Here is a 19,897-nt window from a genome sequence, read left to right as displayed (position 1 = left end):
GAGGAAAGAAGCTGAACAGGAAGCAGGCAGCGCCAATATTATTTTGATGGGACTCATGTATAATCACGTGTATTAAATGGTCAGTCTCCCAGGAACCCTAACTGGGATGGGCAATCATTGAGCAAGCCCTTTCATCTCTTTCCTGTATGGATATACAATAAACTCTTCCCATCACACAGCACTGGTGCTTTCATATGGCTCTAATTTTTAAACAGTCACACTATTATTGGACCCAGGGTACTTGCTCAAACTACTTAAAACTTCTTATAGGTTGCTTCAACGTAATCAGTCTGTACACATAGTATACATATATATGGTATACATTAATACAAATAAAAAATAGAGCTCTCCCCAACACTGAAATATCTGCAAGTCAGTCACATTATTCACCCATTCTATTAAAAAAGGAGGCTAATGCTGAAAACTTTTCACACGTGCAAGTATTAGCAAGGTATACTGAGTTAGGAAAATTATTTGGAAGCAAAGTAGCGCTGAAATAAATAGAAAGACTGTGCATGCTTCAAACATTATTTGGAAGTGCATGAGGCCTGAAAAAATGATGTTGCTACTTTGTAAAAGTCACCTTAACTTCAGTGAGTGTATTCCTTAAAGAAGCAGCAGCAGCACTTTTCCTGGCTCCTACACAAGCTAAACGCTGGAAAAAGGTCCAGCTTCTTTAATAGCTAGCAGAAAAATGCTAATTTCAATGTCTCTTTGAAATATTGACGTCCTATGTCATCTTATTCAATAAAAATTCCCTACTGCTGGCACTAAAGGATAATTGAACTGACCTTACTCCCCAGTTGCAAGGAGCTGAACTCCATAATTTATGCAAGAACAGTGTTCAACCATCCTTTACTAAGAGTTGCAAAGAACTTAGAATCATAGTTCTGCTGCCACTGGTCTGTTATTTTAATTGGTTAAAAGGATTTTAAAAGTTAGTGCATATGAATATATTGTACAAGTCATATGAAGCAAGGCTGATGATGGTGTGTTTACAGAAACGTGTTCTTGTTCTGTCTTCATTTCTTCATATCTCAAGTTCTCTAGCTATTTCAAGCAGAAAATGTGAATGGAGCTTTTGTCCTCCATCATCCAAATTCTCTCCAATGTCTTCTGGAAAAAGGGAAGTGCAAATCATAATGACAGCAGCCACAGCCTCACTATCTCTCCGGGAAAAATAACACAAATTTCAGCAAACTTCCCAAGCTCCACACAAACACATTTTGCCCAAACAAATACAATTTGGACAAAGGATGCTTGCCCAAATAAGTACAGCTTGGCTAAAGAATACTAATAATTGCTGTAGAAACCTGTCTTTGTTATAATGTGGTGTGTGTGTGTGTGTGTGTGTATGTCTCAGGTGAGAATATTAAGGCACAGAGAAAAGGAGCAATAGAGTCAACCCCCCTGAGATCCTCATATTTAGACTCTCCAGTGAAGGGGTTAAAAAGCACCATAAGAAAAAGTGCCAAATAACCACCACAGTAGCTTAGAACAGAACCAGCATGCAGGAGACTCAGGAGGGGCCTAATGTTATCCCCCTTTTATGCAGCAATGTGTTAAACAGGCACAGTTACCACAACCACAACAGCAACAAAGACGTGCAATATATTGCAATTAATCTGATTGCCCTTCTCAACTTTAAAATGTGTCTGGCAAAACCAGTGGCAGCAGATTTTACTGCTTGCAAAGGGAGCCTGTGATTCTTAGATAAAAGATACAACATGCCTAATGAGATCAACCTGTTTTAATCTTATGGGTTGTAGAAAATAATGGCGAAGATAATACCTACACACCACATAGATATGTTTAAATCTCTTGGCCAGAATGGAACAGAACGAGATTAAGGGAAGGGAAGATGGAATGTTCTCCATCTTAGGCAAATTCCATTCCACTGCACTTAAATTAACTATTAACATAGGTAAAATATTTACAGCAGAAAGGACAAATGGTAACTTTGCCATAAATGTATTATAGAATTTAAAATCCAGGAGATGCACAGCTCAAAAACAGACAAGGCAAAGGAGATTTCTGTATCACTGCTTGTACAATTGCTCCTGCAGAAAAAAACACGAATGACAAAGGGGCAAATGACAAAGGATTCTAACAGTGCATACAATAACTAACTAAATCAATGGAGGGAAGCAGGCTTGCACATTTGGATCTGGTATGTAGGAAGATCAGATGAGGTCTGAAGAAAAATAATTCAACATGACCCTCACCCATAATGAAACATGTATATGGGATACATGCTTCTATTTATTGAGCAACTTTTTTGGGAATATGCATCCGGATAGATACATTTGTATCCTGGGCAGCTTTCGCTGAAATTCTGGATCATTAGGTTCTTACAGAGATGTCTTTCTCTACAAATGGGAGAAATCTTGTTTTGCAGAAAATATCTTGCATATTCTCTTGAAATACTGGGCAACAAAAACCACCCACAAATGCTGTATTTCACTTCTACATCAGGAAAAAGATACTATGGATTGTTTCAATCCAGAATTTCTTGTCTTCTGCCATTCACACTTTGGATCCTTTGCAAAGGCTAATTGCACATATACTATGGAATATTAATTAAAATAAATCCTGGTCACCATTAAAAACTTAATAGAACAAATTAACAGGGAAATAGCTAAGGATGAGATTCTATCCTCCAATAATCAGAATGATGAGGGTGGAGATATCTTTTCATAATAGATTGCAAAAAGGAAATTTTCTGCTAGTTTCAATTCAAATAATTTAACAAGTGAATAAAGATACAGCCTCATTTCTTGGGAATCATTTGTCTGATTTTTGTATTACCAGCCCTTTGCCTTACAAATCACATAAAAACTATGAAAACAAAATATGTTTTACTCATCTTACACCTCCGTTCTAGGCTACAATTTTAGTGTTTTTTAATTTTTTTCTTTATTAAGTGAAATGTGCACTAGTTAAGCTTTTAGAAAAGGAAGTCCATACCACCCGCATTAGCCATAACGGTCCTTGCTTACAATTGGCCTCAGAAGGTGCCCAATCCTGACTTGAGCACCATGTAAAAAAGAAATATAACCTGTTTTCTGGTTCAATAAATAAAGGAAAGTTCCAGGCTATGGCATGATCCACCAACCCCTTAAAACTCATCATCCGAGCTCAAAAGTAGGGTCTTCTCATTGTCACGGACACCAGAGATGCTATGAGAACGTGAAATTATGTGACTGCCATTCCGCCATGGTGGTCCATGTTCCAGGGTGGACTGCTGTGTGTATTGCTGGTAGGCTGGGGAGAAATTATGGATAGCATCCTGGACAATGTCATGGGGGTTCATGGTCTCCTTAAGGCTGCTAGAGATGCTCTTCATTGGGGCGCACCGTCCTAGAAAGAAACACAGTATATGAAAAATGGAAGCTTTTCTCCAGTTATCCCATAAACCTGGTCAAAAGCTACCTACAGCAAGTTCTCCTGGTGCCCATATATTAACAAGGGCATGAATTAGCCAGGAATTAATTTTGACAAGTAAAGAAATTTGGATACTACCTCAAATTAGGAGTGAATATATTTTAAGTATATTTTGTTCTTTTCAGTTCTTTCATAAAAATATCAACTCCAACTCTAAATCTTATCTTTGTAAGCTGACCAGAGTCAATTTTCTTAAATAAAAACATACAACTGTAAAACTTTATTTATTTAGCATATAACTTGAAGTCAGTGGGTCATTTTGCTGTTGCTCCTGTTTTTTTAAAAAAAGGAGTCTGTAAATTGTGTATCAGAAATTAGAAAATTTGTATTTGCCTACCAATGGTGTAGTTCAGGGGTCCCCAACCCCGAGGCGGCGCACCAGCACTGGTCTGCAGCGCACTGGAAACCAGGCCACGCAAACCAGTAAAGCCCCCACCTGCGGATGTGCGGGAGGTAGGCAGGGTGCGAAACCATGTTCCCCCCCGCGGTTCACGAAAAAATCTCTTTCCACGGAGCCAGTTGCTGGTGCCCAAAAAGGTTAGGGACCGCTAGTGTAGATCCCATACAGTTACAGAAAAAAATAATAGTACCTTTGCTACTTTTATTCACAATATGCCTATTATGATTGAACTAAAATATTAAAATAAAAAGATCATCAGAATATTTTGGACAGTACACTGTATCAATTAAAGAAACAAAAGCAGTTATAACCTATAGTATAGATCATTTCCAGAGGTGTGGGCATATTACAGGTGGTCCTTGCTTAGCACCCATAATTGAGACCCAGCAAGTCTATTTATAAGTGAAACAGCAAATGACAACTTAATGATTTTACTTCAATGTTCTCCCTTAATCCGTGGGAAGTACACAAATGGCAATCAAGTGACTGCAGGATGCTATGATGATCATAAATTGATTGCAAAGCTGTTTTCTTGAATACCAGCATAAATTTAATGGTCACTAAATGAGGCAGTTAGTAAGCGAGGACTACCTGTAATCTACTGCAGCAAAAGCAACAGAGTTTCATATTGTTTTATATACTAATACTTCGTTACTGAAGGCAGTGAGTCATATTGTGTACAAACCCATTAGAGACACTGAACTGCAGCTGTAGGTTTTTTAAAGTTTTCATTACAGCTGTTCCTATTAGGCAGAACTTTTGTAGTGTTCAGGAAATATGTTTAATGAGGCCTCCCACTTTATTGATGATTTCCCCAAAGTGCAAATATTTGCTGTTTCTAACATATGATTTATGAGAAATAGTGCAGGAAGCTGAAGTGTCTCAACAACGAAGAAACAAACAAGTGCAGAGAGAGCTTGGCACCTACCATATGGACCATATGATGGAACAGCTGCGCCAGATACCAGAGCCCAAAGCAAGGGAAAGAGAAAAGGAGGAGAGAAAAAAAGAGAGGAAGATATGGGAAACAACAGTCTGAAATGGCAAGCAAGTCTCAGGTAGTATAGCAAGTTGAATTCTTTACTCTCACCCGCCACCCAATTTCACCAATGATCTTGACCCAGACCTCTTACTCAAGCAATACAGAAAAAAAATCTATACAATCAGTTCTGAACAGCACAATAGAAATACCAATAAAAGAGAATATTTGTAGCTCAAAGTTGAAATGAGGGGGGGGTCCTTGGTGCTCTCTTGAGCTTGGTTGTTTTCTTGCAGATGTTTCATTACCCAAACTAGGTATCATCATCAATGCTAGTAAGGAATGGGGCTTGCTATCAATTTATATTCTAGTGACTTGCCGTGTCAATGTTGGTGGGAGTGGTCTTGGTTATTCTTTGATTAGCTTGCTTACTATTAGCTTGCTTGGCAGTTCCTTGATAGGGGTACTGTTTACTTCTTTGACACCAAGATTAATATCAGACTAACAATCAAGAAGTAAACAATACTGCAGTCAAGAAACTGACAAACATACTAACAGCAAATAGGCCAATTAAAGAATCACCAAGACCATTCCCATCAACACTGACAGGACAATGTAAACTGAGAGCAAACCCCACTCCCTACTAGCACTGATGATGTTACCTAGTTTGGGTAATTAAACTGTTGCAAGAAAACAACCAAGCAAAGAGAGCACCAAGGACCCTTCATAATAGCAATAAAAGCACTCAGCCCTCTTTTAATATTAAAAAAGAAAGTGAACACAAGACTTGTAATGCTGACTGTATCCACATCCTTGGAGGTGAGTTCTAGTGGTCAAAATACTACTTGGCTTTCCTGTGCCTTCAATATTTCTACTCTCTTCATTTTAAGACTGTTATTCCAAAACTACTTCTCTTATTTTACACAGATGCACAATTCAACAGGGATATGCCTTCTAGTTGCCTTTTGCTCATTTCATAATCTATGCAGGAAAGTCCTTATAAATCTAGAAAATTGCTGGTGGAGTTCATAGGACAGTGACCTATATAAAATTGTCTTTCATCTCTATATAGCCATGTTCACAAAAAGAAAACCAGATCTGGTACTAATCTATGTACAAATACGACAAAAGGAAAATGCATTCTACTTTTCAAATGAAGTATTCAGAGAGTGAATTAAGTCAGCTTTTTATTGCAGATTCAGTAATGACCTCCATACCTTGCGCATCAAGGTGCTTGTCTGCATAGACCCTATAAGTGAATGCATGCCGCAGAGCAATAGCTGCAAAGAACATTTCCACACAGATGATGAAATCCTGATAGCCAGCTGCTACGGTCCCCACAGATACATTGGCTGAGCGGATCTTAGGAATTGCACCACACTTCTCCAAAATGGCCAATAGCATCCCTGAAATGAAAGAAATATTCTCAGACTCCTTCCCCCACGTGTTCATTTTTACCTGTTTTACTGTGGATTATTATTAATTGCTTATACATTAGTACAAACATTTCTCACTAAGATTATCACTGATTTTGGTTCATGTTTCCATTCATTTTGTTAAGCCTTTTTGCTTAATTTGCTTAATTGCTTATTCTGTCTGTCTGTCTGTCTGTCTCTCTCTCTCTCTCTCTCATGTCGTTTCTTTCATCTTGAAGACATGGAGTAATGGTTTTAAGGTATAGAAAAACAGATTCCCACTGAAAAACAAAAGGTAAGAATACTTTAACAATGAAGCCAATTATCTAGAAAGCTATTCTTCATTTGAGGTTCTCAAGAAAACCCTGGATAACTACCTTATGTAGATGATTTAATTTGGATTACTGCATGGAGCAAGGAGTTGGACTCTATGATTTAAATGTCTCTGTGTTTTTATTCTACTACAGTTTATTCCAAATCTCAAAATAGAATATAACAATATAAAATAGTGTAAAATATACTTAGTGTTCAACTTTGTTTTTAACTTCTGAGTGCAATTAGTAAACACCAAAAATGAAAATAAAGTAAGTAGTTAATTGTTAAATGTTTGGTGAAGGAGGTGTATTTTTACTTCTTCCTAATTGATGGAAGCCAAATGCAGCTCCTTAGGGCAGTCACTGCATACAGTCAGCTAAAAGAAAGTTGCAGTTGACACATTAGCCAGAATTGTGCAAAAGTGCTCCTCACTTCAGTTGCAAAATCAGTGATAGTTGGGGGTAGTGAAGAACTCCCAAACTGTAAACCTACTCTTTCTCAACCCAATCCAGAGATAATTTCAATCCCAGAGTCCAACTTTCTCCTTACCAAGAGCACCTCTGTTTTCTCTGGGATTAATACTAGAGTTTTTTCCCCACATACAGCTCATTATTGAAATTTAGTCTGTATTAAAAGGTAATTATTTCTTCTTTGGAGTTAGAACATAGAGAGCAGTTGAGCTGAATAGCATCCTATTCCAAAGAGCCAAATGACCTCTTCCAGTAATTTCATGTAGCATAGGAAATAAGACAGAATCCATGCCCTATTTTATTGAATTACAGTTCTCTAGAACCGCCTTCTATACTTCAGATAACATTAAGGATCTGAACCACTGCAAACAAACCTCTCTTAGTCCATGTCTGATGGTCTAAAACAGTAAACTAAAAAAAAAATCAGTTCATATCAGAATCTGTTTAGAAAAGACACTGCTGATGGTATATCTTTAAAAAGTTTAAAAAACGTTTTTATGCCTGTTTACACCATCCAAAGTTTGGAATGATGACTAATCAGACTCAGAAAAGTAATTATTTATATTATACAAGACATGATGTCAAGTTTTCCCTAGCCAATCCAGGCTTTCATGTCTTATGCTTTTATGCTAATTTGAACATAAAGCACAGATATACTAACCAGTGGTTGATTATATATAGTGTACTGATCCAGAAGGGATACTAAATTCAAATGGGGGATTTATTGCATAAACTACAATGAATAAATTCAAGTATATAATTCTAAAAACTGCTGGATTGATTTGTTTATTTAGCACAATTGGAAATAATCTGATTCTCAAACTGCCTGGCACTTGACTGAATGAATTGCCTTATTACACCAGAGTGGAACCAACATGCATACAAAATGGCATCGGAAATAATAAAAAAAAATAAAATATATCATTATTCAGTTATAATGAGCTACTAAATATTCTCAGTTATTTGTGCTTGCGAGTTGTAAACATGTGCATTAATACCTCACCTTGCCAGAAGGACAGGAAAATAACAGACTTGACCATGAAAAATTTTAGGACAGGACTATAAGGACTGAGAAGTTCACGGGTGGCAAAATAGAAGAGGAAGAGGGCATATAAAGCCAAGCTGACTGAAATATTGTAAATAATTGTCACATAGAGATATCCACTTGTGACACTGGAAAAGAAAAAAAAAGATGTCATATATTTTTAGTATTGTTTATCTTAAGAAAATTTACAGTATAGACTTTCTCTTACCCAAGTATATCCTCCAGTCACTAAACAATGGGCATTGCAAAGAGGCACACACAGATTAATTATTTCTATAATATTATAGTAAGTCCAATTAAAAATATTTTGAATTGTCCTAAACAGAGTAAGTGATGTTCTACAGTGAAAATGAAAATTAGGGAAATGGCCTTATGACTGAATCTGCATATAACTATTATATTCCAAGAGGTTGTATTACAGTAGCTACATTCAATTCAATGGCTACTAGGTTATGCCAAAAGGCTCTTTTTTTGTCCTACTCATTAGTTACATCTGTATGAACTGGGTGATTCCATCATGCCTTAGGATTTGGATGACATCAGGATGCTAATAATGCTTAACTGTTATTTCTCTCTGATGCCAAAATCAGGTGGAACTGTGCAGATGCTGGGACAGTGTCTGGAGACAACAAGAAGTCTACAGAGTTATCACAGAATGGACAGCTAGGTTATTGGAAGAAATATGATTTAGGAATTACATTATACTGGTTTTAAAGTAATAATATTGATAGGCATCATATATCCAACCCAAAATCAAGATGTTGGTGATAATGCTCAAATCTGTAATGCTATGAGGCTTCGGTATCTGAGATAGTACTAGATTCTATATGCATTTGACTTAAACTCTGCTAAGTGTATAAACTTTGCTCCGTATATCATCACTGGATGCAGTTCAACGTGTGACGTTTCTGACTTTGGCATTCTATTTCTGTAATGTAATTCCCTTTCCAAAATTTATGTCACTACCAACACTTCTTTTGTTCTGAAGTCAAATGAAGATCATATGATACTCATCTAAGGTTTTGAATTTAAGATCAACTCCATCGATATTTTGGCTTATTGTCTTTTGTTTTATACGTATTGTCTCTAATTATACTAAAAATGCGAATCCCGGGTATATACATGTTTTCTCAACATGTATACGTATACACATACATACATACATACATACATACATACATACATACATACATACATACATAGTTTTCTCAAAAATAAGATCTATCCCAAAAATAAGCCCTAGCTTGATTTTTACATGTGTACTTAATATAAGCCCTATCCAAAAAATAAGCCCTAGTTAAGACCCCGCCCACTCCGTCCCACCATCTGGTTGTACAAGGTGGGGTGAGGCGAGGTAAGCCCCGCACCCACTTACCTTAGGGCCCCCACAGCCAGACTCCCATGCCCTGACACCTGCCTTGCCTTGTGGCGGTAGCACCAGCAACAGCAGCCCCGTCCAGCAGGAACCTGCATGGCCGCTGGTCCACTTCTTGTTACTGGCGGCTGCTCATGGCAAGAGGCCACATGGCATATCGCGCTGCTGCTGCTCTCAGGATGCCACGTGGTGCATTATGCCAGTGCTGCCGCTCACGGCAGGAGGCCACGTGGTGTGTCACATCAGTGCCACCTCTCGTGTCAGGACACCACGTGTGCGTTGCACCAGTGCTGCTGCTCGTGTGTGCCACGGCCCAAGGTACCACGTGGTGTCCTGCCGCAAGTGGTGGCACTGATGCAAGGCGCCACATAGTGTCCTACTGTGAGGGGCACCAGCACAATGTGCCATGTGGCGTCCTGCCACAAGTGGCCGCAAAACAAGTCGAGAAGCGGTGCGACAGATGTCGGGGCATGGGAGGTTTGGCTGCAGCAGTCCTGAGATAAGCGGGTAAGACATTCCCCAAAAATACACCTAGTGCCTCTTTTGGAAGCAAAAAAAAAATATAAGACCAGGTTTTATTTTTGAGGAAACATAGTAAAAATAGGGCCTAGAAGTATCTGAAAAAATACTAATTACAGGGGGGAAAATATGCATGCTTGACCATATACAGAACCAATATACTGTTTTTTCCCCTATCTTGTGCCCATCCAGTCTCCAATCGTTTAAAATATAATGCCAGAAGAATTATTTGGCTTTGATCTTCTACCTCTACATCTAATACTATTATTATTATTATGCTATTCTCTTTTATGCATATAGTCCTCTTTTGTTCTCCCAGTTCTTACGGCAAGCATTCATTTTTACAAAAACTAGTTCCCATTCAAAGCTCTATTCTGTTGGTCAGTGACTGAAATAAAGACTTGACTTGACTTGACTTGTTTCCGCATGTCAGGTTTGCGTTATTTAACAAAGAATGTCTTTACAATTAAACTATTTACTTACTCAAAGTCTCCATCCTGGTACTTTCCAAATGCCTGAAGAACAACTGTAATAATTGCCATGAGAGGCTTCACCACACAGAACTGCAGTGTGGCCTGGAGGAAAGAAAAACAGAATGGCAGACAAAATGAGGATAAGAAAAAAATATACAGATGTAGACTTCCTTAATCTTTTCAGGATTGGGAATTCTGAAAGCTGTGGTCCCAACACATCTCAATAGCACAAACCTGAGTTCTTTAACCAGCTCTGATCATCTACTTTCTTTCATTCTTCTGTTTGAGCATATGGTCTGAATACTAATTAACTGTACTTAAGGTAAAAATATGACTTATTTGACTTCTCTGACTTGAGTTCTAGAAGAGACAATCAGACTTTGCTCCACGTTTGATTCCCAAGGTGGAAAAGGGTCCACCTTGGAGGAGCAGAACTATAGGCTATTAGGCAGTTCAAGAAATGTCTCAGAAACCATTTCTGTATCATATATTCATGTAAGTTATTAGGAGCTGAGTTCAATTCAAAGTCAAATTTTGTGTATAAAGTATGCAAAAAACTTCATTGAATTCAAAAAACCCTTGATTAGACATAAAAAAATATATACTTCACAGCAACCTAGACTCTGAAATCATTCTTTTACAAATGTAGATACAATTAATACAGTACTTAAAAAACAGTGGCCTAAATTCATAAATAGATCAAGAAAAAAAACCTTGCCAGATTCATACATAACTTCATACGCCTGTTCCATTTATTATCAGATGCATAAACCTAGCAATAGGCAGGATCATGTACTATATAGTTTTTATTGGATTTCTTGTATACTAGCTTCTTTGGTTACAGATTTTTAAAATTATTTCTAATTTTTTAAACTGCTAATAACCATCATTGCCAAGGGTGTTCCAGCCCTTTATTTATTAAATTTGTTTGCTACTGCTTATGAAGTATAAACCAGTGGTTCTGTTTACTTTTGGAAGGCAGGGAACAATACTAGCAAATGGTGGCCTAAGTGACTGCCTAAACAGCACTTTAGAAATGTTTTAGCTATGTAATATGCTATCTTAGACTAGCGTACTAGATCTTTGGGAAGCCTGTGAAATGATTCAAGTACGGGAAATGTTAGCTATATGTCTTGGATGCAGCTGAATGTAAACTAGGCCTAACAATCACAGAACAATACAAGGATGAGCAGGACTATCATTTCTAGGCTGCAAAACCCAGACAACCTCTGGATAGTATCTCAGAAATATAGAAAAGTTTATTTATTTGTCGCCATTTTGTGTCATCCCAATGTTTTGCAGCCCAGATATAATGGCCCTAGTGAAACCACAAGACAGTTTCAAAAGAAAATAAACCCACTAGAAGCTGCCCATTTAGTCAGACAGAAAAGAAAGTCAAAGAAAAGGAAAAGTTTGTTTTTGATCATTCTTGAGGGATGATCATAAGACTCAAAGAGATTAAAATCCAAGCACAGTCCAAACAATGAGTCATAACCAACTTGTGAACTGGAAAATGTCAAGCTAATTGTTAAACTGTACATTTGAGCTTCTTCTTCTTCAGTCTGGGGACTGTTTAATCATTTTCCTGTAGCCCAATCCCACAAGTGTTTATTTTTAAACACTTCCTCGTGAAAAAAAGTATTAAGACATACTGGAAGAACAAGTGGGAGCAAATGACCTACACAACTACCCAGTCATCAGGCAGTTGTCTGAGAAAGAGACAAATCAAAGCCTATGGTGGCTCTTCAGAATCTCATCACCTATCACTTTCTGAGACCAAAGAATGCCATTTTTGCCCTAGGCAAACAGAATGCCAGAAGCAAGCACACAGCAGCTCCTTCTTCCTAGAAATGAATGGATTGATAATCCAGTCAAACCTGTTGTTTCAACGTTGTCAAAGAAATCCTTTGTTATCCATGTAAGCAATGTACATACATTTCTTCATGCCAATCTTTTGAGTTGTAAACAAAAATTAAAGGATCACAACCTTTTTGTTATGATCTATCTTCTTAAGCATATACTGCTCACCATACATAAACATTAAACATATTCATTTTAGTATTTACAAATTACTATTTAAACTATGAAATTCTTCAGAAATTTGTCAGGAGTAGCTAGATGTGGAAGAAGAGTGAACTCAAAATAATTACAGCACTAAAAGTTATGCTTGGTTAAATCATACATTGTTTCTATATTGTATATAGAAACATTGCAGTGTTCCAATATCTCAGGGGTTGCCACAAAGAAGAGGGAGTCAAGCTATTCTCCAAAGCACCTGAAGGCAGGACAAGAAGCAATGGATGGAAACTAATCAAAGAGAGAAGCAACCTAGAACTAAGGAGAAATTTCCTGACAGTTAGAACAATTAATCAGTGGAACAACCTGTCTCCAGAAGCTGTGAATGATCCAACACTGGAAGTTTTAAGAAGAGATTGGACAGCCATTTGTTTGAAATGGTATAGGGTCTTCTGCTTGAGCAGAGGGTTGGATTAGAAGACCTCAAAGGTCCATTCCAACTCTACTACTACTACTACTACTACTACTACTACTGATCATTGCACAGTCAGCCAGATGTTCAGACTGGATTTGGCATTTTTGTCTACCTATCGGGTCCTTACCAAGGACTTAGGATAGGCAGATGTGGATGTTTGAATTGATGGTATTACAGATATCATTGCAGGATGGAAGCTGTTCCTAGTAAGGCCGCCTTTTGCAATTGAGTGATGGTGAATTTGTCAATGCCAATGGTGTGCAAGTAGCACTCCAGTTGTTTTGGGATTGCACCAAAGGCGTCTATTACTATTGGTACTACCCTTGCTTGCCTTTGCCACAGTCGTTCTATTTCTATTTGTAGGTCTTTGTATTTTGTTATCTTCTCCAATTCTTTCTCTTCTATTCTGCTGTCTCCAGGCACTGCAGGCATTATATTATTATTGTTATTGTTGTTGTTGTTGTTGTTATTGTTGTTATTATTATTATTATTATTATTTTGAAATGGATATCTGTCATATCATTTGGTTAAAATGAACCATTATTTCAGAACAACCATCCTGATATTTAGTTCACTTATTGTTCCTGCACAAGTCTCTTTATTTTTTCAGTGAAATAGCAAGTCAGCTTCTTCTATTGCTAGAAGCTTCCGGAGGAGGTAGAGCGAACTGAAGATGTCTCTACAAAAGTGAAGCCAACAATTGTAGAAAGGACCAAGGAAGTGGTAAGTAGACCTCTTCATTGGAACCTCTCTAGATAAGGAGACGATGGGAGGTCACCACATATGCTTTGGCCGCTGCTACCCACGCTAGAGATTTCAGGATGATTTTTTATGGGCTTGTGCGTCAGGAGATGATGGGATTAGCCATCTTGCTCACAAGTGCACAGAGACTTTTAAAGGACATGAAGTTTGCAAACCTCACTTTCTAATCACTTTTAAAAATCACTCATTAACTACTTCTAAGTTATTAATGACTTTCAGAATAAGTTTGAACATGCCAGATGAATCTACCTTTAATCCTGAATGAAAGAAAACTTGAATTATAAGCTTAAGAAATTAAAGAGTTTGAAATAAACTAAATTTATATCTTAGAGAGTTTTAAATAGACCAAAGGTCCAAATAAAATTGGAACATTGAAACATTTACAATACGATTTGGAAATAATTATAAGATACAAGTTGCTCCTTGTGGGAAATAGATCTGTTTTGATTTTTATAAGATATACCGGTAGGCACAAATAAACAATTTCATAATTTCAAAAACAGAACACTAGAAGAGTCTAAGGTAGAGGAAAGATATATAGGTTTGAAAAATGGTTATGACAATAAAAGCACTGAAGAGATTTTTGAAGAATGAAATCAGAAAACAGTACCTACAATATCAATAATGCCAGTATTAATGTCTCTTTTATGGATGGATTATGTCCAAAAATATTATTGAAGAAATGTCAGATGTGAAACAAATTTTATCTGACAAAACAAGAGATGGTATCAATACTGGATTTATAACTGACAGGCAAAGAGAATGATTCAGAAAAGGATGTTTCACGGGATCTACAAAAGAAACTAAAAAATTCTGTGCAATGGGACAAATAAGTAATGAAAAGGAATCAAATCCTACAGCAAAGTTTGAATGAACTAAAGATTAAGACTGCTAAAAGCAAAAGGAAAGAATAGAATGTTGGTTTATTGAACATAAAATAAGATATGCTGTACTCAGCCGTACTCAGCGTACCGGCTATACTCAGCGTGTGGTCCTCAATGGAAATGCATCTACATGGAGGGAAAAATGTGTAGTGGGGCACCAGGTCTTATTTTCGGGGGATGTCTTACTCGCTTCTGGCACCAACAGCCCTGCCCAGCCGGTCCACTTCTTCTGGGGCCAAAGGAGCAGCTTTCTGTAGCTGCATTCCGGCCTGCATTTTACAGTCAGGCCTTTCTGGAAGGCCTATGCAGCTGAGTACCAAGCTATGGATTCAATCTATAGCTCGGTCCTCGGCTGCAGAAGTCTTGCAGAACTGAGCTATGGATTGAATTCATAGCTCGGTTCTTGGCTGCACAGGCCTTCTGGAAAGGCCTGTGACTGAGAAAAGCAGGCCTGGCTGCAGAAGACGCCGCAGAAGAAGTAGGCCGGCAAGGAAAGGCCTGGCTGTGAGGCAGATCCACACCATACCCCTGTCCTAGTTTGATTTTTAGGTGTCCCAAAATTAGGGGTTATTTTTGGGGTAGGGCTTATATTAGCCTCCCCCCAAATCAAGCTAGGGCTTATTTTCGGGGTAGGCCTTACTTTTGGGGAAACATGGTATTATATTACTACTACTACTACTACTACTACTACTACTACTACTACTACTACTACTACTACTTCGGCTACTTTTTTGGACTTTCTGCTGATACCTGTACTGAAGATGATAAATGTTTATAACTTTAGAGAAGGTGAAAAGTTATTAAGTTACTAAATTTGTTATACATTTGTTGTTATTGGAAGTCACTTCTTTATATATATATATTCTCTTTCTTTATTATATTCTTACTTTTCCCTTTCTTCTTTTTTCTTTTTCCATGAACTTTTTACTTTCTTTTAAGTTTAGTTTGTATTAGTTCAGTGGTTCTCAACCTTTTTAATGCTGCGACCCCAACCGGTCGTAAGTCGAGGACTAAACCGGTCGTAAGTCGAGGGCTAAACCGGTCGTAAGTCGAGGACTACCCAACCGGTCGTAAGTCGAGGACTTTCCCTGCCCGGGAGCACCGCACATGCGTGGTTCCTCCCCCTGCGCCGGCCGAGCTGTAGCTGGCAAGCGGCAGAGACAGAGCAGTCCGACCACCAGCTGGCCCAGCCCAAGGGAGGTAAGGCACCCGCCAGAAAAGGGGGGGAAATGGCGGACAAAAAAATGACGGACAAAAAAATGGTGGACAGCCTTGCTTGGCGACCCCCGTGAAATGGTCGATCGACCCCAAATGGGGTCCCGACCCACAGGTTGAGAACCACTGTATTAGTTTGTATTATTATAATCAAAATTCTTAATAAAATTATATACCAAAAAAGTTTCTTCAATTGCAAGGCTCTTGGCCGAAAACTGAAGTGATAGCTCACATCAGTGGAGCTAGTGAGATTTCAATTTATAATTTCCTATTCCATAAGTCGCAGTTCATTGCCACAAACTCATGGTTTAAATGGGAACTACATAATTTTGTTTTTTCCTAGTTCTAATTTTTAAAGTTGTCACAAATGGAGGACTAATTCCCATAACTATTTGTATTTGAAATTAAAATGAAATTAAAATTTAAAAAAAAATCCTGGATACATCCACTCATATTAATCAACACTGACGTCAAACCTCTTGCAATGAGATAAATCTTAAAGAATCTCAAGAGATCCCCCTTTGAAATATGCCATGGAGGGGAAAAGAAAATCACTGTGATAGTACTCAGTTTTTCAGTCTGATATTGTCAATCCATACCTGTTTACAAAATCTCAGAAAACCAATCGAGTATGTCTTTCCCCATAAGCAACAAGTCCCATACATGCAGCTGGACCTAAAAGCAACAGAGCAGTATGTCAAATTAGAACAAAATAGAATTTTATGTGGAATTTGGCTTAATAAAATAAATATATGTTTATGCATATAACAAGCGAATGACAATATGGTACCTCTTTTAAGTAAAATCTGTCAAAGCAGCAAATAAAACAGGCACACAAACATTTCTTTCACCATGCTTTTCACGCCAAATTAAATCTGGAAGATTCAATACTCCTTTCACTGCTCTAAGATAGAACTCTCACTAATTTCAACAGAGCTACACTATATTATTTGTATTTCTGGAGTACTGCAAATTCCACAAGTTCTCTGTGTGGAACCTGTTAATTTCAATGTTAATTTGAAATAGAAACAGAGACAGAGACAGAAATGGTGTTGGATACTGAATGCTTAAAATTAAATTCTGGCCGGGTTAAGAACAAAAAGGCTACTAATATTACAATTCAATCCAATTAATCAACCAGCTGAATGCAAATATTGATATGGTGAACCAATCTTATTCAATATCAGTTTTTAGTTTTAGTTTTTATTATTAGTTTCTTTTCATTTTGGATTCCTTATATATTTTATACTTTCTATATATCACAAGAGTTGCAATTATAAATATAAATCACCATCTTCTTGTAGAGTGCTCCTTGTAGAAGAGATAGAACAAATGGTATAATTGATATCTGTCTAGTCTTTCTCCCACCAAATAGAGAATGATTATGTTGCAAAGCATCTGAAAGAAGTGCTTTAGAAAACATGGAAATATAAATGAAGCACCTCTTTTCAAATCATTAAAGCAACTGCATCCTTTGCAAGAGTTGGAACAATTTTCAGTTGTACAAGCCTTGCAAAAGACAAACATTCTTCAACCATTCAAAGTGAGTGCTTCCTTCATAATCCATATGGCACAAAGCATCTCTTTCAAATCTTCTGCAGTTGTAAAACAAAGTATGCATATGTATATATTTAGATACCAAATACTCACTCTATAGGCTTTCCTCTAATCTCAGACATGATGGAACTCTCTCCACCTAGGTATTCATAGCAGAGGCTAAGGAAGTTATAGATGACAAAAGCTGCAAAGAGAGAGAGAGAGAGAAAGAAAGAGAGAGAGAGAAAGAGAGAAAGAGAGAGAGAGAGAGAGAGAGAGAGAGAGAGAGAGAGAGAGAGAAGAAAGAAAGAAAGAAAGAAAGAAAGAAAGAAAGAAAGAAAGAAAGAAAGAAAGAAAAGCACATATTAAGCTAGTAAAATATCACTCAGTATAAGCAAAATGTCATTGTAAGAAGAGGTCACTGTAAGAATGAGTGTTTGAAAAATGCCCTTGATGATTTTTGCATGGGCTTGTGATTTTTTAAAATCTGCTGTTTCAATAATGGGATGTGCTTTTTTAAATGGTTCATTAAAATGATTTAGAGATATGATGGATGCGGCTAAAAACAGAAAAGCCATTATTGGCAGCTACGGCAAATAAATTGTTCAAGAAAAAATTATTTGCTTGTTGCCAGAGCTAGCAGAGTAAACAGAAATGGTGGGAAAAAAGCAGTAAGGAAACCAATACAGCATTTCATAATACATACATCCATGTATGTAATGATCATTAAATGAAATTAGAAAACAATTAACTAATTCTTCCATTAGACAAAATTTATCTCAAAGTTATTCTGACTGAAGCACCTTCAGCAAGCAAGTCAGATTCTACAGACAGTGATCTCTATGCTCTCTAAAAAGAAATCCAGATCAGAATTTTAGATAACTGGTACTTAACTAGTCAAGCAAGGATATACGGTACATTATACTCATGATCCAACGTTACACTGTCAAACCATCCATTTTGAAATTAGTTATGAATTCTGAGCATTGATTTGTTCTTTTAGAAAGTTCTCTATAACCAAAAGAAAAACTGCAGCATTTAACAAGTCACATGTTCAGATGTCTTTTTCATTGCAATCTAAACATATTTTTAGAATCATAGTGCTCCCTAGTGTCTGTGAAATTGTTAGTATGTTCGGTGAAGAAGTGACTTAACAAGATTTCTTATCCAAATACTAACCAGCTTGCTCATAAAAATAATAAAAATCTACCTTTAGGATAAAATAGCGTATTTTAGCCCAATTATCACATTCCAAATAACACAGAATGCTAACATAGCATTTAAAAGTTCTTATAAAGAGAACAGTACAAGTTTCTGCTTACCTAGAACAATAGTAGTTTCACACCACTCATAATATAATTCAAATCTGTTTCTCATCCAAAGGGACTAGATGCTACCACCTACCCATTATAACAGCTTGCATGTCTATTTTCAAAATTATTGAGAATACATACATGAGGCCTTTCAGCATCTGAAATGTCACATAGTGGTATCAACAGTATAATTTGCTTTAGACTTAGTTTACTGAATAAGCTGTTATGAAATAATAAACTTCTAACAACATATGCTAATTTAACACAAGATACCTTCTCAAATAATCCAAAACAAAGATAGAGTCATTCCTTTTTTGGAGTCTATTTTATTTGTCCAGTATTTAAGCGATGGTAATTTTCCCAATGTATTTTTGCCCAATTTACTGTTTGCCAACAGACTATTGCTGAATATTTCAACTATCATATAGCATACTGAATTGCAGATAAAACAGATCATGCCAGACAAACCTTATTGCCTTCTTTGATAAAGTGACTAAATTAGACTAAATTAGGGAAATGCTGCAGATATAGTTTACTAAGACTTCAGTGAGGCATTCAACAAAGTAGACCACAGCCTACTTCTTGGTAAGATAGAACAATATGGGATACATAATACCATCACCAAATGGATTCACACTTGGCTGACCAAGCACTCTCAGCATGTAGTCCTTAATGGAATTACATCTACATGGAGGGAATCGTGCAGTGGAGTACCTCAAGGTACTGTGTTGGGCCCAGTGTTGAAGAACATCTTTATAAATTATTTAGATGAGGGTAGAGAAGGGGAACTCATCGAATTTGCAGATGACACCAAACTGGGAGGAATTGCCAATACTTTAGTAGTAGACTTAAGATTCAGAAGGATCTTGAGCACTGGGCTCTAACAAGGTTCTGCACTTAGGTAGGAAAAACCAAATGAACAGGCATAGAACGGGCGGCATCTGGCTTAACTGTAGTAACTGTGACAGTGTGCTGCCCCACTCACTCACAAACGCACAAAGTGTGGTTTTGGAGAGTTTATTACTGTTGCCCAGCAATTCCCTTCACCCAGCCTCAGAACTGTTCCCAATAAATCCAGGCCAAGGTTAACCCACCAGCAATGGACAATAGTCCACAAAACAAATGGAATGTTGCTCCAACAAATAAGTCCACCAACAAAACTTAACTCCACCAGGCCAAACTGAAATACACCCACAAGAGCTCACTTGGCAAGAGAAGTTCAGAGTCTCCAAGGCACAAAGTCAAGCTGGAAGCACAAGGA

At 37.3% G+C, this 19,897-nt stretch overlaps 1 protein-coding gene across 1 annotated transcript in view; it reads right to left on the bottom strand.

Moving 5' to 3' along the window:
* Positions 1–3,044: 3,044 nt before the first annotated feature.
* TMEM184B (transmembrane protein 184B) overlaps positions 3,045–19,897 on the bottom strand; it is a 29,035-nt gene continuing 12,182 nt past the window's right edge. The window contains exons 3-8 of the mRNA XM_015817256.1: positions 17,438–17,528; positions 16,387–16,462; positions 10,446–10,537; positions 8,027–8,196; positions 6,041–6,229; positions 3,045–3,360 (exon numbers count right to left, since the gene is read on the bottom strand). Of these exons, the coding sequence (XP_015672742.1) occupies positions 3,119–3,360; positions 6,041–6,229; positions 8,027–8,196; positions 10,446–10,537; positions 16,387–16,462; positions 17,438–17,528 (860 nt within the window). The 3' untranslated portion in view covers positions 3,045–3,118. The remainder of the gene's footprint in view (positions 3,361–6,040; positions 6,230–8,026; positions 8,197–10,445; positions 10,538–16,386; positions 16,463–17,437; positions 17,529–19,897) is intronic.

This window comes from Protobothrops mucrosquamatus, unplaced genomic scaffold (assembly GCF_001527695.2).
Source record: "Protobothrops mucrosquamatus isolate PMUCROS unplaced genomic scaffold, P.Mucros_1.0 scaffold569, whole genome shotgun sequence".
Lineage (NCBI taxonomy): Eukaryota > Metazoa > Chordata > Lepidosauria > Squamata > Viperidae > Protobothrops > Protobothrops mucrosquamatus.
The sequence above is the reverse complement of the archived record's forward strand: the minus strand, read 5'-3'. Positions and strand labels throughout refer to the sequence as shown.